The sequence below is a fragment of the Thalassophryne amazonica genome, chromosome 4 (genome assembly GCF_902500255.1).
Source record: "Thalassophryne amazonica chromosome 4, fThaAma1.1, whole genome shotgun sequence".
Taxonomy (NCBI): Eukaryota; Metazoa; Chordata; class Actinopteri; order Batrachoidiformes; family Batrachoididae; genus Thalassophryne; species Thalassophryne amazonica.
In genome coordinates this window covers 67931419-67956223 of record NC_047106.1, presented here as the reverse complement: position 1 = coordinate 67956223, position 24805 = coordinate 67931419, and the positions used below count along the sequence as shown (strand labels likewise).

The 24805-nt window shown below is 41.9% G+C and overlaps 1 protein-coding gene across 1 annotated transcript in view; it reads left to right on the top strand.

Annotated features, from left to right (window-relative positions):
• The first annotated feature begins 42 nt into the window (after positions 1-42).
• lbhl (LBH regulator of WNT signaling pathway, like) overlaps positions 43-24805 on the top strand; it is a 40053-nt gene continuing 15290 nt past the window's right edge. Inside the window, exons 1-3 of the mRNA XM_034168930.1 lie at positions 43-307; positions 16594-16666; positions 17219-17525. Coding sequence (XP_034024821.1) covers positions 165-307; positions 16594-16666; positions 17219-17525 — 523 coding nt within the window. The 5' untranslated portion in view covers positions 43-164. The remainder of the gene's footprint in view (positions 308-16593; positions 16667-17218; positions 17526-24805) is intronic.

Here is a 24805-nt window from a genome sequence, read left to right as displayed (position 1 = left end):
GGGAGTGCCTACAAGCTTTGGACAGACAGAAACCCACGGGCTCAGCACGGACTAGTACCAGAGAGAGAGGAGCTGTCCAAACTAACATAGGATACCTGACACACTTCCATATACTGACTGTCGGGACCCTACGTATAGGTTTCGCCCTGGAGGCCAAAAGCCTCATGGAGGGCTCTGCAGAGGGGGAGAGCACTCCTCTCGCACCCCCTGCTGTGACTGTTGCACCCACTGAGGAGGAGCCAAGCAGCTTCATCACTGTGGAGCTATGTCACGATGGAGAGGACATTTGCCCGGCTGTTGCTGAGGGGTAAGAGCCTACCGCTGTTTGTGTGTGAATCAGGCACCAGTGTCAGTCACACGAGCAAGAACTTTAGTTTGTGTGAAGATCTCAACACACCCCAAAACACTGAAATCCAAACAGGATTTGGTTTAGGAAAACCCAGCATTATTTGAAAGGTATTGTCCCAATTACATCCTTCTTTAGATTGAAGAAGCCATTTTGGCGAAACAGCCTAAAAACTCAACAAGATGTACAGTAGCCTTTTACGAAATGTCTAGTTATCATGCTGAGTTAAGTCAAACAGCAGTTTGAGGTTAGTTTAGTTCAGTCAATCAATTCTCATGGGAGGCAGAAAGACTGAGATAAAACTCAACATAGTTTGATTTAGAAGCTGTCAGACATACTGCACACTGTAGGTTGAACGCAGTGGCGAATACGAGGTCTGTCCATAAAGTATAGGTCCTTTTTATTTTTTTTCAAAAACTATATGGATTTCATTCATATGTTTTTACGTCAGACATGCTTGAACCCTCGTGCGCATGCGTGAGTTTTTCCACGCCTGTCGGTGACGTCATTCGCCCGTGAGCACTCCTTGTGGGAGGAGTCGTCCAGCCCCTCGTCGGAATTCCTTTGTCTGAGAAGTTGCTGAGAAACTGGCGCTTTGTTTGATCAAAGACGTGCGGACGGGTCCGCACGTCTTTCATTAAAAAAATCTCCTTTAACAGTGGAATATCCGGATAAAATGCTGAAACCGACTTCTTCTGAAACTTCTCTGTTCTCTCACGACGTCCTGGATCAATAGAGCCTGAAATGTGGAGGTTTTCAGCTTGAAACAGGCTGACGACGGCGCCTGAGAGCGCTGAGCGACGTCTCGCACCGTGGGAAGTCCTTAAAGCGACAGTATCACCTCAAAATCTCTCATCAGCCGTTAAAATTTTCACTGAAAACCAGCTTAATTTTTAGAACCGTGTCCACTTCGATGTGTCTCACAGGTTTAGAAAAAAATTTGATCAAACAAAGCGCCAGTCTCTCAGCAACTTCTCAGACAAAGGAATTCCGACGAGGGGCTGGACGACTCCTCCCACAATGAGTGCTCACAGGCGAATGACGTCACCGACAGGCGTGGAAAAACTCACGCATGCGCACGAGGGTTCAAGCATGTCTGACGTAAAAACATATGAATGAAATCCATATAGTTTTTGAAAAAAATAAAAAGGACCTATACTTTATTGACAGCCCTCGTAATTAATGAAATGCAGAATTCATGGTTCCACAGACTGATGATATTGATTTTTATCACATTTTCTTACACAGTTTTTAGCTAAATATTTGCTCTTTATTTAATTAATTCCAATTTGTTTTTCAGCATCATTAAGTAGGACAGATACCTCAGTGGAATAAGAACTTGGCTCCCAATATATAGATCCAGGTTCAATTCCTGGTCACCCTACCAGTCCATGTCCTCATACAAGAACTTCTTTTGCATTGCTTCATGTCTGATATAGGGTTTTCAGCACACTATTGTTAGGTCAACTCTGGGAGAATGGACTGGTGCTTTATGTTACCGCATCCACTACAGGACGCACTTTGGTCTTGGAAGACAGACAGACAACTGGTTCATCCTACCACCACAAAAGTAATAATAATATAATAAGGGCCTTTATTGTCATTGTACAGTCATACAATGAAATTTGTCCTCTAACCATCTATCTGCTGTAGCAGAAGAAACACGAGTGTCCCCTTGGCCTTTTTCAGCCACTGGGGTCCTCAACACTGAGGCACCTGCATTCTGGATGATACCCATAGAAACACACAACATAGCCAAAATGTCGTAGCTGATGCAAGAGATACTCCTTCCTAAGTGCCCTGTCACACTTAGTACGAATGAGCAAGAGCTGAATCAGGCGGAATGTAAAAAAACAAAAAACAAAAACAAAATTCGTTCCACATCTGGGAGGGAGAAGGACAGTCATCTGAATACCCAGACTGCGCTCTGACCTGCCCCGAGTATTTGGAACACAGTACGAATAGCAAGAATGCTGTACGACTGCAGTTCGAATGCCTCCAGAAGTCTGGGTGGAAGACAATTAAGGGGAGGGGCATGGCAGAGCAAGTGCTGTGATCAGCTATCTTTTGGAGACCTGCGGTGTGCTTTTGCTGGATGTTGAATGACATCCAACCTATGAAAGGATGACATGTAAACTAGGGTCCACTGACTATCATATTACTATTGTGCTTGTACACCCATGTGATCAGACTACTGTGGCCATCAGATCACAGACGTGCACACGCGTCATTACCAGTGCGGCAGTGATAGCCCCCAGCATGCAATGCATCATAGTACACCCACAAACAGGACAACTTGGACTACATGTATTGGATATCACATGTAATACTGAGAAGTGTGAAGGCAGGTGCTGATATGAAAGCATCACACAGTGGCCAGCTGCCCCTGTGTTGCTTGCACTCTCTCTCTCTCTCTCTCTCTCTCTCTCTCTCTCTCTCTCTCTCTCTCTCTCTCTCTCTCTCTCTCTCTCTCTCTCTCACAATGTCATGCACACCCTCACACTACCTCTCACAGCGTTCCTCACCCAAGATATAGCTCTATGACCTGATCACACCATTGACAACGCATGTGTGGCTGCATGTCAGACAATGCTGCACATGGCAGGCTCTCTGAACCATACGATCAGGTGTGATGAGCCCTGATGCGCCAGGACCGTCCCACCGCTGCGAGCAGAGATGGGGCGTATGGTCCTGTGACGAAGATCCCTGATGAATCAGTGTTTTTGAATATGAGTCTTGAGATCCCTACTGTTGGTCCAGATGAGGCTGGAATTTATACACGCACCCGCCACACATGTGGGTCAAATAAGTATTTGACCCCCTACCAACCAGCAAGAATTTTGGCTCACACAGACCTGTTAATTTTTCTTTAAGAAGCCCTCTTATTCTGCACTCTTTACCTGTATTAATTGCACCTGTTTGAACTTGTTACCTGTATAAAAGACACCTGTTCACACACTCAATCAATCACACGCCAACCTGTCCACCATAGGCAAGTCCAAAGAGCTGTCTAAGGACACCAGGGACAAAACTGTAGACCTGCACAAGGCTGGGATGGACTACAGGACAACAGGCAAGCAGCTTGGTAGAAGACAACAACTGTTATGATTATTTATTAGAAAGTGTAAGAAACACAAGATGACTGTCAATCTCCCTCGGTCTGGGATTCCATGCAAGATCTCACTTTGTGGGGTAAGGATGATTCTGAGAAAGCTCAGAACTACACAGGAGGACCTGGTCAATGACCTGAAGAGAGCTGGGACCACAGTCACAAAGATTACATTAGTAACACATGATGCTGTCATGGTTTAAAATCCTGCAGGGCAGCAAGGTCCCCCTGCTCAAGCCAGTACATGTCCAGGCCCATTTGAAGTTCACCAGTGACCATCTGGATGATCCAGAGGAGGCATGGGAGAAGGTCATGTGGTCAGATGAGACCAGAATAGAGCTTTTAGGAATCAACTCCACTTACCATGTTTAGAGGATGAGAACAACCCCAAGAAAACCATCCCAACCGTGAAGCATGGGGGTGGAAACATCATACTCTGGGGGTGCTCTTCTGCAAAGGGAATAGGACGACTGCACCGTATTGAAGGGAGGATGGATGGGGTCATGTATTGCGAGATTCTGGCAAACAACCTCCTTCCTTCAGTAAGAGCATTGAAGATGGGTCATGGCTGGGTCTTCCAGCATGACAATGACCCCAAACACACAGCCAAGGCAACTAAGGAGGGGCTCCATAAGAAGCATTTCAAGGTCCTGGAGTGGCCTGGCCAGTCTCCAGACCTGAACTCAATAGAAAATCTTTGGAGGGAGCTGAAACTCCAAACCTGAAAGATCTAGAGATCTGTATGGAGGAGTGGACCAAAATCCCTGCTGCAGTGTGTGCAAACCTGGTGAAAAACTACAGGAAACGTTTGACCTCTGTAATTGCAAACAAAGATTACTGTACCAAATATTAACATTGATTTTCACAGGCGTTCAAATACTTATTTGCAGCAGTAACATACAAATAAATTATTTAAAAAAATCATACATTGTGATTTCCGGATTTTTTTTTTTTAGATTATGTCTCTCACAGTGGACATGCACCTAAAATGAAAATTTCAGACCCCTCCATGATTTCTAAGTGGGAGAACTTGCAAAACCGCAAGGTGTTCAAATACTTATTTTCCTTACTGTATATGGATATTTAAATGGATTTGTATATGTATGTACGAGTATTCACTGCTGAATTGTGACATACAACCTCACTTGTTTGTCATGTTTCAGCTGTGATGTAGCTGACAAACAGGAAAACCTCAGGTCAGCTGCAAGAAGTGTCCAAAGTTTCTTCAGCATTGTCTTCATTGCATAAAGAGAAATGTTGCAAGGAAATGTTTGAAAAACCATTGCATGAAGTACCTCTGCTAAAATACAAGCCAAGGGAACAGTGAAAGATGTTGGGTGAAAAAAAAAACTCTTAGTAAATTCATTTTGGGCAGCAAAGCTTGAACTCAGCTCAGATCATTTTAAAAAAATGATATTAAACTATTAGTGCTGCATCAAGTATTTCATTGTGGATTGAATGATTTCCTTTATGATAAAAAGTTTAGTCTTTAAAGTAAGGGGCCAACAAACCACTTCCTGAAGATCACCTATGTTCTCCTACTCTCCCTGCTGCACCCACTGCTCATCACTGAAGTGAAATGTGCTCAAGAGTGAGAAACCACCAGATCTGACTAATCAGCTGTGATCGATTGCAGCAGGCACACATGGAATACGAGCAGCGCAGGTCATCCTGCAGGGACAGGGGTGATCAGCCTGTCTTTAAAACATCTAAGATCATTATTTTGTCTTTCCAAAGGTCAAAACCCACAAATAGATTCAACTTACATGATAAGAATGAATGAATGAATTTATTTGGCACACACAGACTCAAATTAGCAAAGAAACTCATAAAGAAAAAAATTTAACAACGTAACCCATGTGTCCGACAGGATGTAGGCAGAAGAAAGCTTATAAATGCTTCCCCTTTCACCAAAAAAAAGCATACATATGTAAATAAAAATATACATATACTCAGGATAACAAATACAAAATATAAATTAATCACTGAACTAAAATTTCAAAACACAAACCTGCAAACAGCACTGCACCATGCACAATCCCAAAAACAAAACAAAAATAATAAACCTAATTCATCATGCAAGTAATTAAATAATTTCTATAGAGCCTTTTAAACCCAACCAAGTTACCAAATGATTTAATGTGATCAGGACTTCCAAATATTAACGCCTTTAACAGAAACACAGTTACTTTTTAAAGTAGTTTGGCTCTTTGATTTCTCAAATAATAATGTTCCTTGCAAATTATAACTGGAGTCCCTCATTTTAAACAGGTCCTGAACACACTGAGGAAAAAGTTTATATTTTACTTTAAACATAATTTGTATTATGGTATAATCAATCAAGTCCCAAAATTTTAAAATGTGTAAACAGACAAATAATGGATTTGTTGGCTCACGATATGGTTTATTAGTAATAATTCTTATGGCTTTCTTTTGTAGTAAAAATATTGGATTTGTATTTGTTTTATAGGTGGTTCCCCAAACTTCAATATAATAGGTCATATATGGAACAAGTAATGAATAATATAAAGTAGTTAATGAGTGTTGGGAGAGGAAGTCTTGTGTTTTATATAAAATTGCAATGGCTTTTGACAGTTTAGAGTTAACATAATTCATATGTGTTTTCCAACTTAATTCATCGTCAATAAAAACCCCAAGAAATTTAGTTTCATTTTCAAGTTCAATTTCAGTATCGTGTACTAACAGATTTTTGCATAAATACAAAAATCTGCAAATCCTTGTATTTGACAAACCCATTTAGTGACAAAGTATGAAAAGCAATAACCACTCACTCATCACTCATCTTCAACCACTTAGTCTAATTAAGGGTCATGGGGGGGCTGGAGCCTATCCCAGCAGTCATAGAGCATGAGGCGGGGTACACCCTGGACAGGATGCCGGTCTGTCGCAGGGCCACATATAGACACACACATTCACACCCGCACACACAGATAATTTAAAGTTTCCAATCCACCTAACCTGCAAGTCTTTCGATGTGGGAGAGAACACACACAAACACGGGGAGAACACGGAAACTCCACACAGAAAGGCCACAGGTGGGAATCGATCCCATGACCTTCTTGCTGTGAGGCAACAATGCTAACTACTATGCTGGATTATGCTGTTCATTATAATAATTTCCTCTGCCTTCTCTCTTTATGTTTGGGGTCACCACAGCAGAGCTGACATGGATCTACATGTTGATTTGGCACTTTTTTTTAAATGTTCACTTACTTTGTGTGCTTCTTACCCTGTGTGCTGCTATACAATGCTGCTGGAACCTCAATTTACCTGTGGGAGTCTTCCCAAGGGATTATTAAGGTTCTATCTAATCTAATTTTATGCTGGATGCCCTTCCTGATGCAACTCCACATTATAATGAGAATGGGCACAGGTGGTCTTGGACTTACAACCTGCTATTTTGAAAGCAAGTGCACGATTGATTAAAAAATAATTAATGAATGAATTCATTCATTGATTTTCTGCCGCTTATCTGGGTCCGGGTCATGGTGCAGCAGACCCAGCAGCTCTCCCACACTTCCCTAACCTTGGCCAAGTCCTAGTAACTCTTCCTGGGGGATCCCAAGGTGTTCCCAAGCCATCTGAGAGATATAATCCCTCCAGCATGTCCTGGGTCTTCCCTGTGGCCTCCTCCCAGTTGGATGAGCTCATTGTACAACTGAGCTACAGATGGTTGGTTGATGCCCATGATTTTACTGGCTACATTAATAAATGTGCTGTATGATCCTAAGGAAAAATATCCTCTGCTGCAATTTCTTAGATTTATTTAGAGCGCATTCTGTGAAAGACAGCTTATTGTCAATTTCAACACCCAAATATTTATAAGATGGGACTTGCTCTACTAGTTCACCATTGAGCACTCTAAGAAATGAAACACAGGGGTTTTAAAAGTAATTCATACTATTATTTTCAATATACTTGCAACTGTTAATTTTAGGGATTTAAGTAATAATGTTTCATTTGATTTAATTAATTTCAACTACAATATTGTTTTGCACTTAATTGACAATGTTATGTGGAAAAAGTTACCTTAACTTTATTAATTAAATTCAATGTTTTATTTCTTAGAGCAGGGGTGGCCAAGTTCGGTCCTCGAGAGCCACCTTCCTGACACTCTTAGTTGTCTCCCTGCTCCAACACACCTGGATTCAGGTGTGTTGGAGCAGGGAGACAACTAAGAGTGTCAGGAATGTGGCTCTCGAGGACGGAACTTGGCCACCCCTGTCTTAGAGTGTAGATTGGGACACTATTGTACCTTTCTTTCTGAAATAAATCACCATCTCTTTAGTTTTCTTGACATTGACAATGAGATAATTATCAGAGCACCATTGAATAAAACCTTGTACCTCCCTTTCAAAACCTTCCACAGATGGAAGGTCAGACTGTAAAAAACCCACCAGGGCTGTATCATCTGCATACTTAAAGAATATGTGGGCTGGAGATGTAGACTGACAGCCATTTTTGTATAAGGTATAAAGTATTGGTGACAGAACACACCCCTGTGGTGCTCCTGTGTTAGTGATTTGTACAGATGAAATGCATGAGTTAAAACAGACTTGCTGACTACAATTGGTCAAAAAGTCAAGTATCCATAAAATAAGTCTGGGATTAACTCCAAGATTTAACAGTTTCTTCCCCATTAAATTGGGTTGAATTGTATTGAAGGTACTGCTAAAGTCAATAAACAAAATTTTCACCAGGCTTTTTGACTGTTCAAGGTGTTCATAGACATTGTATGTCAAGGTCAGCAATGCATCTTCTACCCCCCTCCCAGCACGGTAGGCAAATTAATGTGGGTCTAAAAGAGGTGAGACTTCAGAAAGAAGCTTTTTTAAAACAATCTTCTCAAAGCATTTCATAACTACAGATGTGAGGGCGACTGGGCGTAAATCATTAAGCACTTTAGGTTTATTATTATTATTATTATTATTATTATTATTATTAGAGATTTTTTCCACAGATTAGGAACCACCCCAGTGTCCAATGACAGCTGAAACAGTCTGTGGAAGGGCTGTGCTAACTGATATGTGCACATCTTGAGTGTCCTGCTGCAGATACCATCAGGCCCATAGACTTTCTGGGGTTTTATACGTCTAAAATAAGACTTGACATCTTCAACAGAAATGTCAGTATTCACACCATCCCTGCCTTTTATTTCCATGTTAATCTGAGACTGTTCTGCTCTAAAATCATGTGTGTCAAATCTACAATAAAAATTGTTTAACTTATTTGCCATGTCAAGTTCATTATCTACAATCACTGGATGCTTTTTAGGCTTATATCCTATGATAGTTTGAACACCCTGCCATGTTTTCCTTGCATCAGTTTTAAAATCATTTTCAAGTTTACCTTTGTATGCAGCTTTACAGTCCATGACCATGATTTTGATCTTTTTCTGCACAATTTTTTTCTCCTCTATACTTCCTCCTGCTTTAAATATGCATTTTTTTTCTGGTTGAGAAGTTGCTTTAACTCAGGAGTCACCCAAGGTTTATTATTAGGAAACATTTTAATCATCTTCTTGGGTATGATTGCATCCTCACAAAACTGTGTGTAACCTGACATGGAAAACACCGCGTCATTGACATCACTAGTCCCATCCGTCACTACATTCCAGTCCCTGCACTCCAGACAATCCCGGAGTGCCTCAGTGGCGGCTGCCGTCCAGCATTTAACCTCAAGCTTCTTTGCTTTCTCACACCGGAGCCGTGGTACATAGGTAGGCACTAGTTTGATCTTGTTGTGATTCGAATTCCCCAAACCAGGCAAGGCTTTGGAGTCGAAGGCATCTTGAATATTTCCATAACAGTGATCAAGGCAAGCTTTATTGCGCATGGGACAAGTGACATATTGTCCATACGAAGGTAGATGCTCTTTAAGGCTACCCATAATTAGCCTACATCAGTTCTCAAAGTCCATGCAAGAAGTTTTTTTGACCAGTGTAATAATAACAATAATAATATATGATAACAAGAACATAAACAATTCATTAATACATTAAGACAGCAAATTAACTTTGAAAAATTGCATAACTAACAGGAAGTAAAAGGGCTGAGTTCCTTTTCTAAAAATTGTTGAGGTCTAAGCTTCTAAAAACATTCTGGACTCATACACCATTCCAACTCATTATAGAAACTTTGCTTTTATTTATATATATATATATATATATATATATATATATATATATATATATATATGTGTGTGTGTGTGTGTGTGTGTGTGTGTGTGCGTGTGTATGTACAGTGAGGAAAATAAGTATTTGAACACCCTGCGATTTTGCAAGTTCTCCCACTTAGAAATCATGGAGGGGTCTGAAATTTTCATCTTAGGTGCATGTCCACTGTGAGAGACATAATCTAAAAAAAAAGTAAAAAAATCCGGAAATCACAATGTATGATTTTTTAATAATTTATTTGTATGTTACTGCTGCAAATAAGTATTTCAACACCTGTCAATCAGCAGAAATTCTGGCCCTCAAAGACCTGTTAGTCCGCCTCTAAAAGGTCCACCTCGACTCCACTTATTATTCCAAATTAGAAGTACCTATTTGAGGTCGTTAGCTGCATAAAGACACCTGTCCACCCCACACAATCAGTAAGACTCCAACTACTAACATGGCTAAAACCAAAGAGCTGTCCAAAGACACCAGAGACAAAATTGTAGATCTCCACAAGGCTGGAAAGGGCTACGGGGCAATTGCCAAGCAGCTTGGTGAAAAAAGATCAACTGTTGGACCAATTATTAGAAAATGGAAGAAGCTAAACATGACTGTCAATCTCCCTCAGACTGGGGCTCCATGCAAGATCCCACCTCGTGGCGTATCAATGATCCTAAGAAAGGTGAGGAATCAGCCCAGAACTGCATGGGAGTAGCTGGTCAATGACCTGAAGAGAGCTGGCACCACTGTTTCCAAGGTTACTGTGGGTATAAGACGTCATGGGTTAAAATCATACATGGCATGGAAGGTTCCCCTGCTTAAATCAGCACACGTCCAGGCCCGTCTTAAGTTTGCCCATGACCATTTGGATGATCTGAAGGAGTCATGGGAGAAAGTTATGTGGTCAGATGAGACCAAAGTAGAACTTTCTGGTCTTAATTCCACTCGCCGTGTTTGGAGGAAGAAGAATGCTGAGTACCATCCCAAAAACACTGTCCCTACTGTGAAGCATGGGGGTGGAAGCATCATGCTTTGGGGGTGTTTTTCTGCACATGGGACAGGGCAACTGCTCTGTATTAAGGAGAGGATGACCGGGCACGCATGGCTTTTCGGTCCATTATTTCTTTATTTTGTCCCACCCGCTATGTTGGTCCCCAACGATTTGTTACCAGTAAGGGGTCTGGTTTTTCTGGGGGTTTGACTCCTGCTTCTCCCTTTGGGCCTCCCCCTATCCCTGCCTTGGCTTCCAATCATCTTGCCTAACCATTTCCCCAAGGAATTAGGAACCTTTGGGTTTCATGGTCGCCCTTCAGAGGCTGGTGTAGGTCTGTCTCTTGGCTGACCCCCCGGTTGTGGTTCTGCCCTTTGACTGTCGCCTCCTGGGCGTGTTTTCTGTTTTTGTCCTTTTGGCCACTGGTATCGGTATCCCTTGCATATAGCCCTTCCATATGGTCACACGGAATTCAGTGATTTCAATGTACTTTGCATTGTATTGATGATCAGATGATAATTTAGTTCATTATACTGTGTCATGCAAAATTAGTTGTACAAATAAAGACTGGTGACTGAGCTGAAACGCGCAGGTGTTCAGAATGTCTGTATGTGAAAGGGATTACATCAAGGTTAAGCTTTTTCATCATAATAGCTGCTGAAAGCTTCCATCGCAGGTGGCGGAACATAGCTTAGTGTGACACAGTCGTTTACTGATTACTGATTAATTACCACTGATTAATAATATCACTTTGAGCAGATGGAACCAGTTAATCAGTGAAATCACCTGGTGGAGTCAGTGGCTGCAAAGAAAACCTGCACCCTTTTGGCCCTTTCTGGAACAAGTTGCCCACCTCTGCTCAAGATCATCCAACCAGGAGTTTTGGTTGTTATGTGGAGGTATACAAAAAATGTGTTTTCACTCCATGCTTACGTTGACCTTTGATCTTTGTTCAAACTATTCCAAAATGTAATCACCCCCAGATGTCTATCCAAGTAATGTTCCCATTTTGAAGGACATCCGTCCAACCGCTTTTGATTTAGCTTGTCCACAGACACAGATACACACAGTTAAAATAATACCCTGCTTCACCTCCTTCACTGAAGCACAAGGTTAAAAAACGACTAATATTCACAAAGACAAGAAGGACAAAGGCAAGCACCAAGAAAAAGAGGAAGCAGTAAGACACAGGGATAAAGAGAGGATTCAGACAGATCCTTAATCCCCAGATGCTTTCTGGAGACTGTAAACATTCTGACAATCTCATACATGTTTGGTAACTGCTGACGACTTGAAGTGTCATTTTCCTTACAGTGAACTGTATCAGATAACGGTCATAGCGTGATATTGAAAAGGAAACAAGTAAAACTGTCACATTTTCACAGATTAGATCTTGCTTAACTTTACAAAAATTGAGAGTGTGTATATGCAGGCAGGCAGGCATACACTGTGAAATATTCAACTAATCTTATGTTGTTACAGTATTACTGCAAATCTCTTTTCAGATATGCCAAATGAACACTATTTGCATCATATTGTTACACTGACTATATTTTGTTGTATTGAAATCATTGTACATACATATGGCAAAATTTGTCCTTTGCATTTAATCCATCCTAATTTCATTTAGACACCATCCAACCACTAAGAGCAGTGGGCAGCCACAGTCCAGCGCCCAGGGACCAACTCCAGATTTAGAGATGCTGCCTTGGTCACTGTTTTCTGTGTAAAGATGGGGTGTGGTAATGGTGCTTTGCACAGAGAATGAAGCAACATTCCCTCTCTGTTGTAATCCAAGTACACAGTATATGTTGCAGAGTAAAATTTACTCTGCTGGGATAACATTTGGTCCCAGTCCAAATACAGTTAAATATACAGTTGTATGCAAAGGTTTGGGCACCCCTGATAATTTTCATGATTTTCCTTTAGAAATCATTGGTTGTCTGGATCAGAAATTTCAGTTAAGTATGTCATATATAGCAGACGAACACACTGATATTTGAAAAGTGAAATGAAGATTGTAGTATTTACAGAAAGTGTGCAATAATTAATTAAACAAAACTGGGCAGGTGCATACATTTTGGCACCCTTGTCATTTTATTGATTTGAATACATTTAGCACTAATTATTGGAACACATGAAGTAAGCTCAAAATTTGTGCTGACGGATGTGCACGATCCCGGTGCAAGGGTTCGTGCATACGACAGTGTCTTTCGAGCAGGAACACAGTGCGAGGTGCACCACATTGTGCCACTGATGTGGAATCAATTTCAATTTCAATTCAATTTCAGTTTATTTTCATTTATCATGAGAAAGGGTATTTAAGGTGGCCATTTGCAAATGTTTCCCCTCTTTGCATCCCTTCTAATGAGTGGCAACATGGGAGCCTCTAAACAACTCTCAAATGACCTGGAAACAAAGACTGTTCAACATCATGGTTTAGGGGAAGGATACAAAAAGCTATCTCAGAGATTTCAGCTGTCAGTTTCCACTGTGAGGAACATAGTGAGGAAATGGAAGACTGCAGGCACAGTACTAGTTAAGGCCTGAAGTGGCAGGCCAAGAAAAATCTCAGATAAACTGAAGCGAAGGATGATGAGAACAGTCATAGTCAACCCACAGACCTGTTCCAAAGACTTACAACATGATCTTGCTCCAGATAGTGTCTCTGTGCATCGTTCAACTGTACAGCGCACTTTGCACAAAGAGATGCTGTATGATGCTGTAATGCAGAGGAAGTCTTTTCTGCGTACACGCCACAGAGTCGCTTGAGGTATGCTAAAGCACATTTGGACAAGCCAGTTGCATTTTGGAATCAGGTGCTGTGGACTGATGAAACTAAAATTGAGTTATCTGGACATAACAAGGGGTTGTATGCATGGCTGAAAAAGAACATAGCATGCCAAGAAAAACATTTGCTACTTACAGTAAACTTTGGAGGTGGTTCCATCATGCTGTGTGGCTGTGTGGCCAGTGCAGGTACTGGGAATCTTGTTAAGTAGTACACAAGTACAGCATTCACAAGTACAGCATTCTGGAATGGCCATCTCAGTCCCCAGACCTGAATATTAGTGAAAATCTGTGGTGTGATTTTAAGCGGGATGTCCATGCTCGGAAACCAACAAACCTGAGATGTTTTGTAAAGAAGAATTGTCCAAAATACCTTCAACCAGAATCCAGACTCTCATTGGAAGCTATAGGAAGTGTTTAGAGGCTGTAAATCCTATAAACTTCATTTCACTTCTCAAATATCACTGTGTTTGTCTGCTATATGATATATTTAACTGAAATTTATGATCCAAACAACCAATGATTTATAAAGGAAAATCATGGAAATCATCAGGGGTGCCCAAACTTTTGCATACAACTGTACTCTATCACAGTGCTCAAACAACTCCATCACAGTGTAAAATCAACTCATATTGGAGTAGAGACACTTGATTTGACAAGATGATAGAGCTGATTTCACTCTATAATAGAGTGTATTTTATTCTATTTGGACTGGGACCAAATGTAAAGGCCCCTTCACACATCGTGCGAAGTTTGGTCGAATATGGCGAAACAGCACAAAAGAGCTGTAAATTTGTGCACCACAAAACATCGTGCTGACGGATGTGCACAATCCCGGTTCATGCATGCGACAGTGTCTTTCGAGCAGGAACACACTGCGAGGTGCACCACATTGTGCCACTGATGTGGAATCAATTTCAATTTCAATTCAATTTCAGTTTATTTTCATTTATATCGCATCAAATGACAACAAGGTTGCCTCAAGGCGCTTCACACAAGTTGTATTTACTTTCACAGGTAAGTAAGTCCCTTCAGCTGCTCCCTTGTTTGCACTTGGGGTCGCCACAGCAAATCCAAGGTGGATCTGCATGTTGAAATGGCACAGGTTTTACGCCGGATGCCCTTCCTGACGCAACTCCACATTACATGGAGATGCAGGGGTGGGATTTGAACCCGGAACATGCAGGGGTAGGATCTGAACCCGGAACCTTCTGCACTGAAACCAAGCGCATTAACCACTTGGCCACCACGCCTGCTTCACAGGTAAGTAAGTAATAAATAAAAAATAAAAACCAGCTGGTACATGTGGAACCACATCATGCTGCTGATGTGGAATAAATAAAAAATAAAAACCAGCTGATACCTGTGGAACCACATCGTACTGCTGATGTGAATCTACAGTATATATATATATATATATAAATAAAACCATACACCATAAAAAACAGCATTTTATACTGAATCCCTCTTATCAAGCGGGCAATACAATTATGATCCGTCTGTTCCTCTGTAGATGACCCATGGTCACCAGACATACAGTCATGAAATCACATGAATGAGAAGCAGTATGCTCTGATCATGTCCACATCTGCTGGCGCATGTTCAGCTGGCCCGCGAGCGTGTCTTGACCGACACGCATGTCTTGTGGATGGCGCACCGCAGGACTGACGCCGCGTCATATGGAACAGAGCTCATGTGGGTGACATGAAAGTCAGATTGCCCACTGCGTTCTGATCTGACGGTCCGTTTCAGCCTGGGGCAGCCTGTCAGTGGGCTGCAGTAAGGGAGCAAACACGCTGCAGCCCACAGCATATATCGCCACAGCGATATATGTTTTTATTTATGTCCACGTGATGACAGCAAACAGACACACGCATGTCACAGTGGGCAGTTGTTAGTCCATGTCCGTCCAAACACAGTACGTGTTGTTCAGGTGGGATGTCCAGAATGACAGATCTCCACAGCTGCATCAGTGGGCGGACACACCTCATGCCAGTTCAGCACACACACCAAAGCCACACCCGTGGGGAACTTAGACAAATTTCATTGCCAGCATGAGAGTGATTGTCTGCAGACTGTTGTCATGCTAAGAGTGTGAATGGCCACACATTTTCTAAGTGCCAAACAAGCGGTGTTAGATGTTTGTGTGTGTCAGCTGGAATTTGGCCAACACCTGCCACAAGAGGGTTTAATGGGCTTACACAGCGCACACTCTGTCTTTCAGCCGCTGGTGTGTGCATATAGTTGTAGCAACAGGCGTACGAGGGGTTGGAGACAGGGACAATTTTACATGTTTTGCACATGATTCCTGTTTCATGGTCACTGCATGTGCACTTCTACCAAACTTCACACTATGTGTGAAGGGGCCCTTATCCTGGCAGAGTATATTTTACTCAGCAAAATTTACTTTGTGTTTCTGTTCCTTATGTTCATATCCAGATCAGCTGCATTTGTGTGTTTGGTGCACGTGAGTCTCACTCTGTGAAACTGTTGTCTCACTCTACATTTATAAGGAAACGGCAGTGAGTGACCGGCCACATGACACTGCGCATACAAGGTGGCAGAGAATAGTGACTTTCCAGAAATTCCTCTCCCCGGTGAAACCATGTCCATGGGCTGAAAAGAACTCTGATCAAGAATGTGGTCACGAGAGGATTAACAAAGATATACCTTTTCCTAGACTGAGAGCCCTGTGAGCTCCAACTTGAGTCATACATGGTGGTCCTTCTAAATGCTAAGTTTCAGGGGTCGGGGGGGGGGGGGGGGTAGTGCTAAGGGAAGCTGGTGCTTTGGTCTGAGATGCTGGTGCTATAGTGCAACATCTTGTGGCACAAAATAATTTATAGGACCTTTAATTTTTTTTTTGTTTTGTTTTTGCTGCCCTTTGTTGCACAAGGTCACCAAAGTGGATCTGGTAGAGATCTCTACGTACTGGATTTGACAAACATTTTACAATAGATGCTCTCGACATGGAGAAACATGGGCACAAGTCCTCATGTTCCGAAGCGGTCTCCCAGCCAAGAGCTGATCAGAACCTTCTCTTCTTCAAATCTGAGATCTGACAGGATCAGATTTGCCCTCGAGTGTCATCTTCTGTCATTCACTTCACCATTTTATCATGTTGTAAGTTTTTGCATATTTTGTCTTCTTGTTTCTTTCCAATTTTGTTATATCTGTAGAGGGATGGAGGACATGAGCAATCAAGATCCAAACACAGAACAAATACAAAGAAAGGACAGCAAATTGTTCCAGGTAAGTCCTTCTACTCCACTTATGATACAAGTAGAAGAAAGAAGTAAGGCCTACACAGTGCCCTCCAAAAGTATTGGAACACTTGGTATTTCACACATTTTAATTTGTTTATGCCATTTCAAATAAAAAAGACCAAAAAAAAAAAGAAAATTATTTTCCTTAAAATCAAATTGAAAGCAATTCTCTACAACTTCATATAAAGTAATTAAAAATATAAAGGCCAAGATGATGGGTTGCATAAGTAATGGAAAACTTTGGTATAATTCCTATAAATAGTCAATTTTATTGCCAGTTTTCTTCAGACAAGTCAGGAGGTGAAACATACAAATGAAATATATCAAATCCTGAGACATATTATAAAACTCCTGATCCAGTTGTTGGATAAAGTTTAGATGTGAGAGAGAACAAAACACAGCCTAAAGGTGGAGGAGCATAAGTCACTATCGGTGTGGAACATCTGTCTGGAATGTACAGATTCTACAATCACTGAACTGTTTCATCGCAAACTGTTGACCTTTCTTCTCAGTCAACTTCTGCTGCCTTTTCCTCTAGATCTTCCCTGACCCCATTGAGTTTCTCCTGGGTCCAGAAAGCTCTCTGAATAGCCTGGGCCAAGACCACGAGAAGGAATGTCTACCTTCTATTGTTGTGGAACCCACAGAGGTGAACGAGGTAGAGAGTGGAGAGTTACGCTGGCCACCGGAGAACATGGACATGGAGGATGAGGAGGAAGATCTCTTCTTGGAACAGTGCATACCTCCAGCCAACATTGCAGACTGGGGAGACGAGGAAGAAGAAGATGAAGAGGAAGAAGAGACGTCAGTTATTCTGAACCAGCAGCAAAACATGCCACTCATTGGTAAGTTGGACACGGCGTAATTTTGGAGTTGGGCAGGGCGTAATTCAAGGCTGGTGATTATAAACAAAATTCTGCTTGTTGCCTGCACTGTAATATGGTGTTAGGTTTCACACATATCCTTGGTTGTGACGAACCAAACAGCTTTAGATCAGATCAGGAGCCTGACATGCACCTGCTAAATGACGGACACTACCAAGGGCTGTGATTTCTCACTTTTCTGGTTTCACTCCTTCCTCTCTCATAAAATTTTAATAGTTTTTGCAGTGTGCCCGCCAATTACATTTAGATCATGGATCAAATATGTTTGGCAGAAATGTCTGCAAATATGACCAACTTCACAACACAGAGTCGGAAAAAAAAAATTCTCAGATGACCTGCAATTCATGGAGAGAGAAATTATTCATACCATGTTGTTGATTTGGAGGTTGATGATTGTTTTCGAGGGACAAATTAATTTAGAAAAAACTACTGTTCCTGCAGCAAATTGCATGAAGACGTGACGGAGAACTTTAAAGGGTCACATACATGGCCATGTCATCGCATACACAGAGTTACGTAGTTGCAGAAGCATATATTAGGCTTTAGGATTTTTAGGTACCACTCCACATTGGACTAAAAAAGAGTGACTCAACCAATTGTAATCTTTTTAATGCACATAGTGTCCTTCACTTATTTAAGGCAGGTATTTATTTTTGTCAGATGAAGTTTTGACCTGGTCATTAAATGAGGCAGGTCCCGATTCAAGGTCAGGCTTTCAATCAAGGAAATACGTAAACCTAATTGGAGCTGGGGGCTCCCTGTAGATCGTTTGGTGCCTACTACTAACGGACAAAACTCACTAGTCCACCTGAACCCATTATATGTGAGTTTTACTGTAGTATCCCACTGGGCTGCGACAGCCCAGCATCCATGAGGAATTTTGCACAGTGTGGTGCAAGAATCACAGCCATTCACCATCCCCTCGCCTCAGTCATGGGGTGGCGCCCACACGTCACTTGATTTTTAAACAAACCAAAATATTCCCAGGAATGATCTCCTTAACCAGATCATCAGACGGGCACCTCGTACCATGTTGTGTGTGTGTGACTCAGAACGTTACACACACTTTTCCTTTTATATGATCGGAGAGGAACAGTACTTCTGGAAGTGACTGAACACTCCAACAGCCTCCAGTCACCCCACTCTGCATCCGGCTGTCACTCACCCACCGTGCACATGTGTGAGCGAGCTGGACACATCCTGTCCAGCCACAGATGAGCTGCTGCATGGACCAGATTTATTGTCTTTACCTCTGTTTATTTATTTGTGTGAGGAGAGAAGTGTATTTAAATTTTATGCACCTGGACAGTGCACACCCAATGTGCACGTGTGCTAGGCTGGATGCACAAGCTGCACAAACCAGATTCATTGTGCTTATTTATATATTTATTTTTTTGAGGAAAGAAGTGTAAATTAAGTTTAATGCTCCTGCTCAGTGCACACTCCACGTGCACATGCGCTGGGCTGGATGCATGAGCTACAGGAACCAAATTCATTGTGTTGATTGATTGATTAGTGCATTTATTTATTTATTTTTCTGAGGACAGAAGTTGAAATTAAGTTTTATGCTGCTGGCCGGCAGCCACCCACTGTGCATGCGTGCACAGCATGCTGGACAGCTGATGTCAGCACTGTGGCTTCATTCTTTTATTTTTTATTGGAGAGATTCCAAAGGATCACCATGCCTGTGTATCCTGTTCTGCAGCCGATGAGCCGCGCCATCTGATGGAACTCAGTTTTATGTGTGGCCCGGCCCGGATGTGTCGATCATGCCCGACCACAGAGCAGTGCATGAACCAGATTTTCTCTGATTTATTTATTTATTTATTTACAGTAGTATGTAAAAGTTTGGTCACCCCTGATGATTTCCATCAAGCACCCCAACAGAAAAAATACATCAATATTTAATAGATCCTGCTTTTGCAAAAATAACAGTCTCTAAATGCTTCTTATAACTTCCAATGAGAGTCTGGTTTTGGTTTAAGGTATTTTGGACCAGTCTTCTGTACAAAACATCTCAGGTTTGTTGGTTTCCGAGCATGGACAGCCCACTTAAAATCACACCACAGATTTTCAATAATATTCAGGTCAGTGTACTGAGATGGGCATTCCAAAACATTGTACTTGTTCCTCTCATGCATGCCTTAGTAGATTTTTAGCAGTGTTTAGGGTCGTCTCGTTGAAAGATCCAGCCCCGGACGCAACTTCAACTTTTTCACTGATTCAAGAACATTGTTCTCAAGAATCTGCTGATATTGACTTGAATCCATGTGACCCTCAACTTTAACAAGATTTCCAGTACCTGCACTGGTCACACAGCCCCACAGAATGATGGAACCACCTCCAAATTTTACTATAGGTAGCAAGTGTTTTTCTTGGAATGCTGTGTTCTTTTTCAGCCATGCATACCGCCCCTTCTTATGTCCAAATAACTCAATTTTAGTTTCATCAGTCCATAGCACCTTATTCCAAAATGAAGCTGTACGCAGAAAAGGCTTCCTCTGCATTACTCTCTCATCCAACATCTCCTTGTGCAAAGTGCGCCGTATAGTTGAATGATGCACAGTCTGACACTCTGCAGCAAGATCATGTTGTAGGTCATTGGAGAAGGTCTGTGGGTTAACTACGACTGTTCTCACCATCCTTCACATCAGTTTATCTGAGATTTTTCTTGGCCTGTCACTTCGGGACATAACTTGTACTGTGCCTGCGGTCTTCCATTTCCTCACTATGTTCCTCACAGTGGAAACTGACAGCTGAAATCTCAGATAGCTTTTTGTATCCTTCCCCTAAACCATGATGTTGAACAGTCTTTGTTTTCAGTTCATTTGAGAGGTGTTTAGAGGCTCCCATGTTGCCACTCATTAGAAGAGATGCAAAGAGGGGAAACATTTGCAAATGGCCACCTTAAATACTCTTTCTCATGATTGGACTCACCTGTGTAAGGATGTCAAGGGTCAATGAGCTTACCAAACCAATTTTGTGTTCCAATAATTAGTGCTAAATGTATTCAAATCAATAAAATGACAAGGGTGCCCAAATTTATGCACCTGCCTAATTTTGATTATTGTACACTTTCTGTAAATACTAGAAACTTCATTTCACTTCTCAAATATCAGTGTGTTCGTCTGCTATATGATATATTTAACTGAAATTTCGGATCCAGACAACCAATGATTTATAAAGAAAAATCATGAAGATTATCAGGGGTGCCCAAACCTTTGCATACAACTGTATCTGAGGACTGCAGCCTCATGCTGCCGGCTGGCGCAGGGACAGTGGACTTCACCTGTGTGGAGAACGTGGACTAAGCATTCTACATTTGTTTTTATTTTCATTGCCTGAGTGGACATCAATGTAACTTGAGAGACACAGGTCAGTCAGTATCATTCTATAAGTACATGAGTGGTTGGTCATGTTTTTCTTTTGTTTTTTTTTTGTTTTTAAACAATTAATTAATTAATTAATTAATTAATTAATTTTTTCAGTGCTTTTTCTGCCTAAAGTCAGACAAATTTTTACAGCCTCTTTCACACAATAACAATGTAATAGTCCACATCCATCCTGAGCACTGTGTGCACAAATGTGCTGTCAGCCACCCTAGTAGAACTGAACATCCGTGAGAGTGTCGCATGGTAGTCACGCGCAAATCCTTGTGCCTGCAAAGACCACGCCATTGCTGCTTGACTGTCCCATGTGCACTGAGCGCCATGTCAGAGGTTCGCACGTGGAATGTGTGTGGACTTAAAACTTTCCTTTTTGCTAAAGCTTATAGTTAGGGCTGGATCAGGTGACCCTGAACCATCCCTTAGTTATGCTGCTATAGACGTAGACTGCTGGGGGGTTCCCATGATGCACTGTTTCTTTCTCTTTTTGCTCTGTATGCACCACTCTGCATTTAATCATTAGTGATTGATCTCTGCTCCCCTCCACAGCATGTCTTTTTCCTGGTTCTCTCCCTCAGCCCCAACCAGTCCCAGCAGAGGACTGCCCCTCCCTGAGCCTGGTTCTGCTGGAGGTTTCTTCCTGTTAAAAGGGAGTTTTTCCTTCCCACTGTAGCCAAGTGCTTGCTCACAGGGGGTCGTTTTGACCGTTGGGGTTTTACATAATTATTGTATGGCCTTGCCTTACAATATAAAGCGCCTTGGGGCAACTGTTTGTTGTGATTTGGCGCTATATAAAAAAAATTGATTGATTGATTGATTGACTGCTCGAGATTCATGGCCATAGTTTTCACTACCACTCCAGATGGCATTCAGCAGAGAGTCGGCTATCATGCACACGGGTTTGGAGGACCAATTCAGTGAGATTCCAAATGAGAAAGTTATTGCCATTTCACCTGTTTTCACATGATTTTGTGTATCCGCCTGCACCAGTCATGTGTCAGTGAGATGCTAGCTTCATTATTACTGTCTTCTGACTGATGTATCTGTTGTCATTCAATTTATTTTCAATTTCAATTTTTTTTCATTTATATAGCACCAAATCACAACAGAGTTGCCTCAAGGCGCTTCACACAAGTAAGGTCTAACCTTACTAACCCCCAGAGCAACAGTGGTAAGGAAAAACTCCCTCTGAGGAAGAAACCTCAAGCAGACCAGACTCAAAGGGGTGACCCTCTGCTTGTGTCATGCTACGGATATAAATTACAGAACAATTCACAAAACGAATATACAGGAAATGCTGTTGGTGCACAGGACAGGAGGGTCTCCAGCACAAATACAACTCCCATCTCTGGATGGAGCTGCACCTTAAACAGAGAGAAAAACAGAATCAGGCATCAGAAAGACAAGAAATACTGTATAATTTGCCAGCATTAAACAACACGAAAAACAGAAGAAATACTAAGGTGATCGCCGGCCACTAGCCCAAAGCTTCACTAAAAGACACAGAATTTAGGTAAAGTTGAGGCCGTGGCACACTCTGTTTCCTAATAAAATGAATTAAAAGAGTAAAAAGCATAAAACAAAACTATACCAGTATGCTAGCCATACGAAAGGGAAAATAAGTGCGTCTTAAGTCTGGACGTGAAAGTCTCCACAGAATCTAACTGTTTGGCTGTGTCATGTTTGGCTTCTTATCATGTTATGTGGAATAAATACTGGTGAGTAATTTTAGCTCCTCGTAACATAGATACGAGGCAGCAGTAAGCAACGCTGGACTTGGGGGTGGTCTTTCAGGCAGGGGTAACACTTGGTTCTTGTGGTGTTGGGGCTAGCCCATGCTGTTGTGAATGGTGGTGAGGGACTTAAATAGGAGTGGGCGTACTTCTGTGGTCTGTGCCTTGGCTGCTCTGGCTGTAGCAGAGCAGCTCACTTCTTCAATTCAATTTTTTTTTTTTACAGAAACACCAAATTTTAGGTAAATGTCAGTCAGGTTTTCTCAAAATGCACTCAACAGAAACTACATTACTTAGGGTTTCAAGCCACATTATCATGAACATAGACTCTGGACAATACACAGTTGTGGTTTTATTGGATCTCTTGGATGCTTTTGACACTGATGATTAACAAACTGAGATGTGGTTGAGCATTCAGGAGTGGTTTAGGAATGGTTCTCCTCCTACTTCTTTGACTGAAGTTTTAGTGTTTTTATAAATCAATTTCTGTCTGAATCGAGACAGCTTACCTGTGGGGTACCTCAGGGTTCTGTATTGGGCCCAGTACTGTTTCATTTATATTTGCTTCCTTTAAGACAGATAATTACCAATTACAGTCTTGCCAACTTTATGCTGACAATATCCAGCTGTACTTTTCTTTCAAGTCCACTGAGTTCCACAAATTATCTTCCTTGACTAAGTGCTTGTCTAACATCAACCACTGGTTAAGTGGTTCAGGAATGGTTAAAGTTGTTAAAGTGTTGGGCTTGTGGCCAGAGGCTCCTCGGTTCAAATCCCAGCCTGATTGAAAAATCACAAAGGGCCCTGGAAAGGCTCATTAAAAGTCTGCTAACGAGTCTTTCATTGGATTCAGGTGTGTTGGAGCAGGGAGACAACTAAGTGTGTCAGGAAGGTGGCTCTCGAGGACCGAACTTGGCCACCTGCCCTAGTTGCTCCCCATGTGTAATGTATGGCAGCACCCTCACATCAGGGTAAATGTGAGGCAATAGTGTGTAAAGCGCTTTGAGCGTCTGATGCAGATGGTAAAGCGCTATATAAATGCAGTCCATTTAGTTAAGTGACAATTATCTACAACTGAACTCTGATGAAACAGAAACTCTAATTGTTGCCCCTGAAAGAGTCATTCCTCCAATAAATCAGCACTTAGGTCCTTTAGCTTCTTCTCTCCAGCCCTATGTGTGGAACCTATGTGCTGTTTTTGACTCAGCAATGTCATTGGAGCATCATTCCAGTTCATAAAAAACCTTTTCTTCCTCTCTGCAATATTTCTAAATTGAAACCCCTTATGTCCAAGGTTGAATTGGAGAAGATTATTCATGCTTTTATATCCTCACGTCTGGACTACAGTAACAGTCTTTTTACCTGTTTAAATAAGAAGGAACTTGACCACATTCAGGTCATCCAGATCTCTGCTGCAAGGCTTTTAAATGGAACACACTAATGGGCTCATATCATGACTGTCTTAGTCGGCCTTCACTGGTTACCTGTGAACTTGTCATGATTCTCAGGAGAGAATCACAGCAGGAGGCAGGAGGCACAACGCAGACTCACAAGCAGGTGGCAGGATATAAAGGCTTTATCGAAAATACTGGCAGAAGGTCTGGTACACAAAAAGGCAGTCAGTGAGGCGTAGGTACAGGCAGGTTTTAAGCAAGGATGTCGTCAAAAAATACAGGCTGAGGTCAGAGCACAACAAACAGAGTTTGCGAGGTCGAGAAAAACAGGCACGGTTGGCAACAAGGAACTATGGCTAGGAACAAAGAACTATGGTACGTGAGCTGGAACGGAGATAGGAACATCAACAAACATGCAAGTGAAAAGAAAAGTAGCAGGGCTTAAATACACAGTGGTTTTATAAGGATGTGATTTGAAGCAGGTAGGAGGAGGGCTTGGACTAACAAAGATGAGAAGCAACTATGTGAGACAAGAGAGTGCTGTGACAGGTGGGTGCACACTGTCACGTGCGCCACTAGCTTAGCTTATGGCAAACTAAAAGTGCACACTCTCATTTTGGCCAAACAACTGTCCAGTTTCTGGGTATTCTGTGTTAGTATACGCTAAAGGCCGATGTGGTTGATGAATTCCTGCGCGGAAAGTAGTTCCCAGATAATTGTGATATATT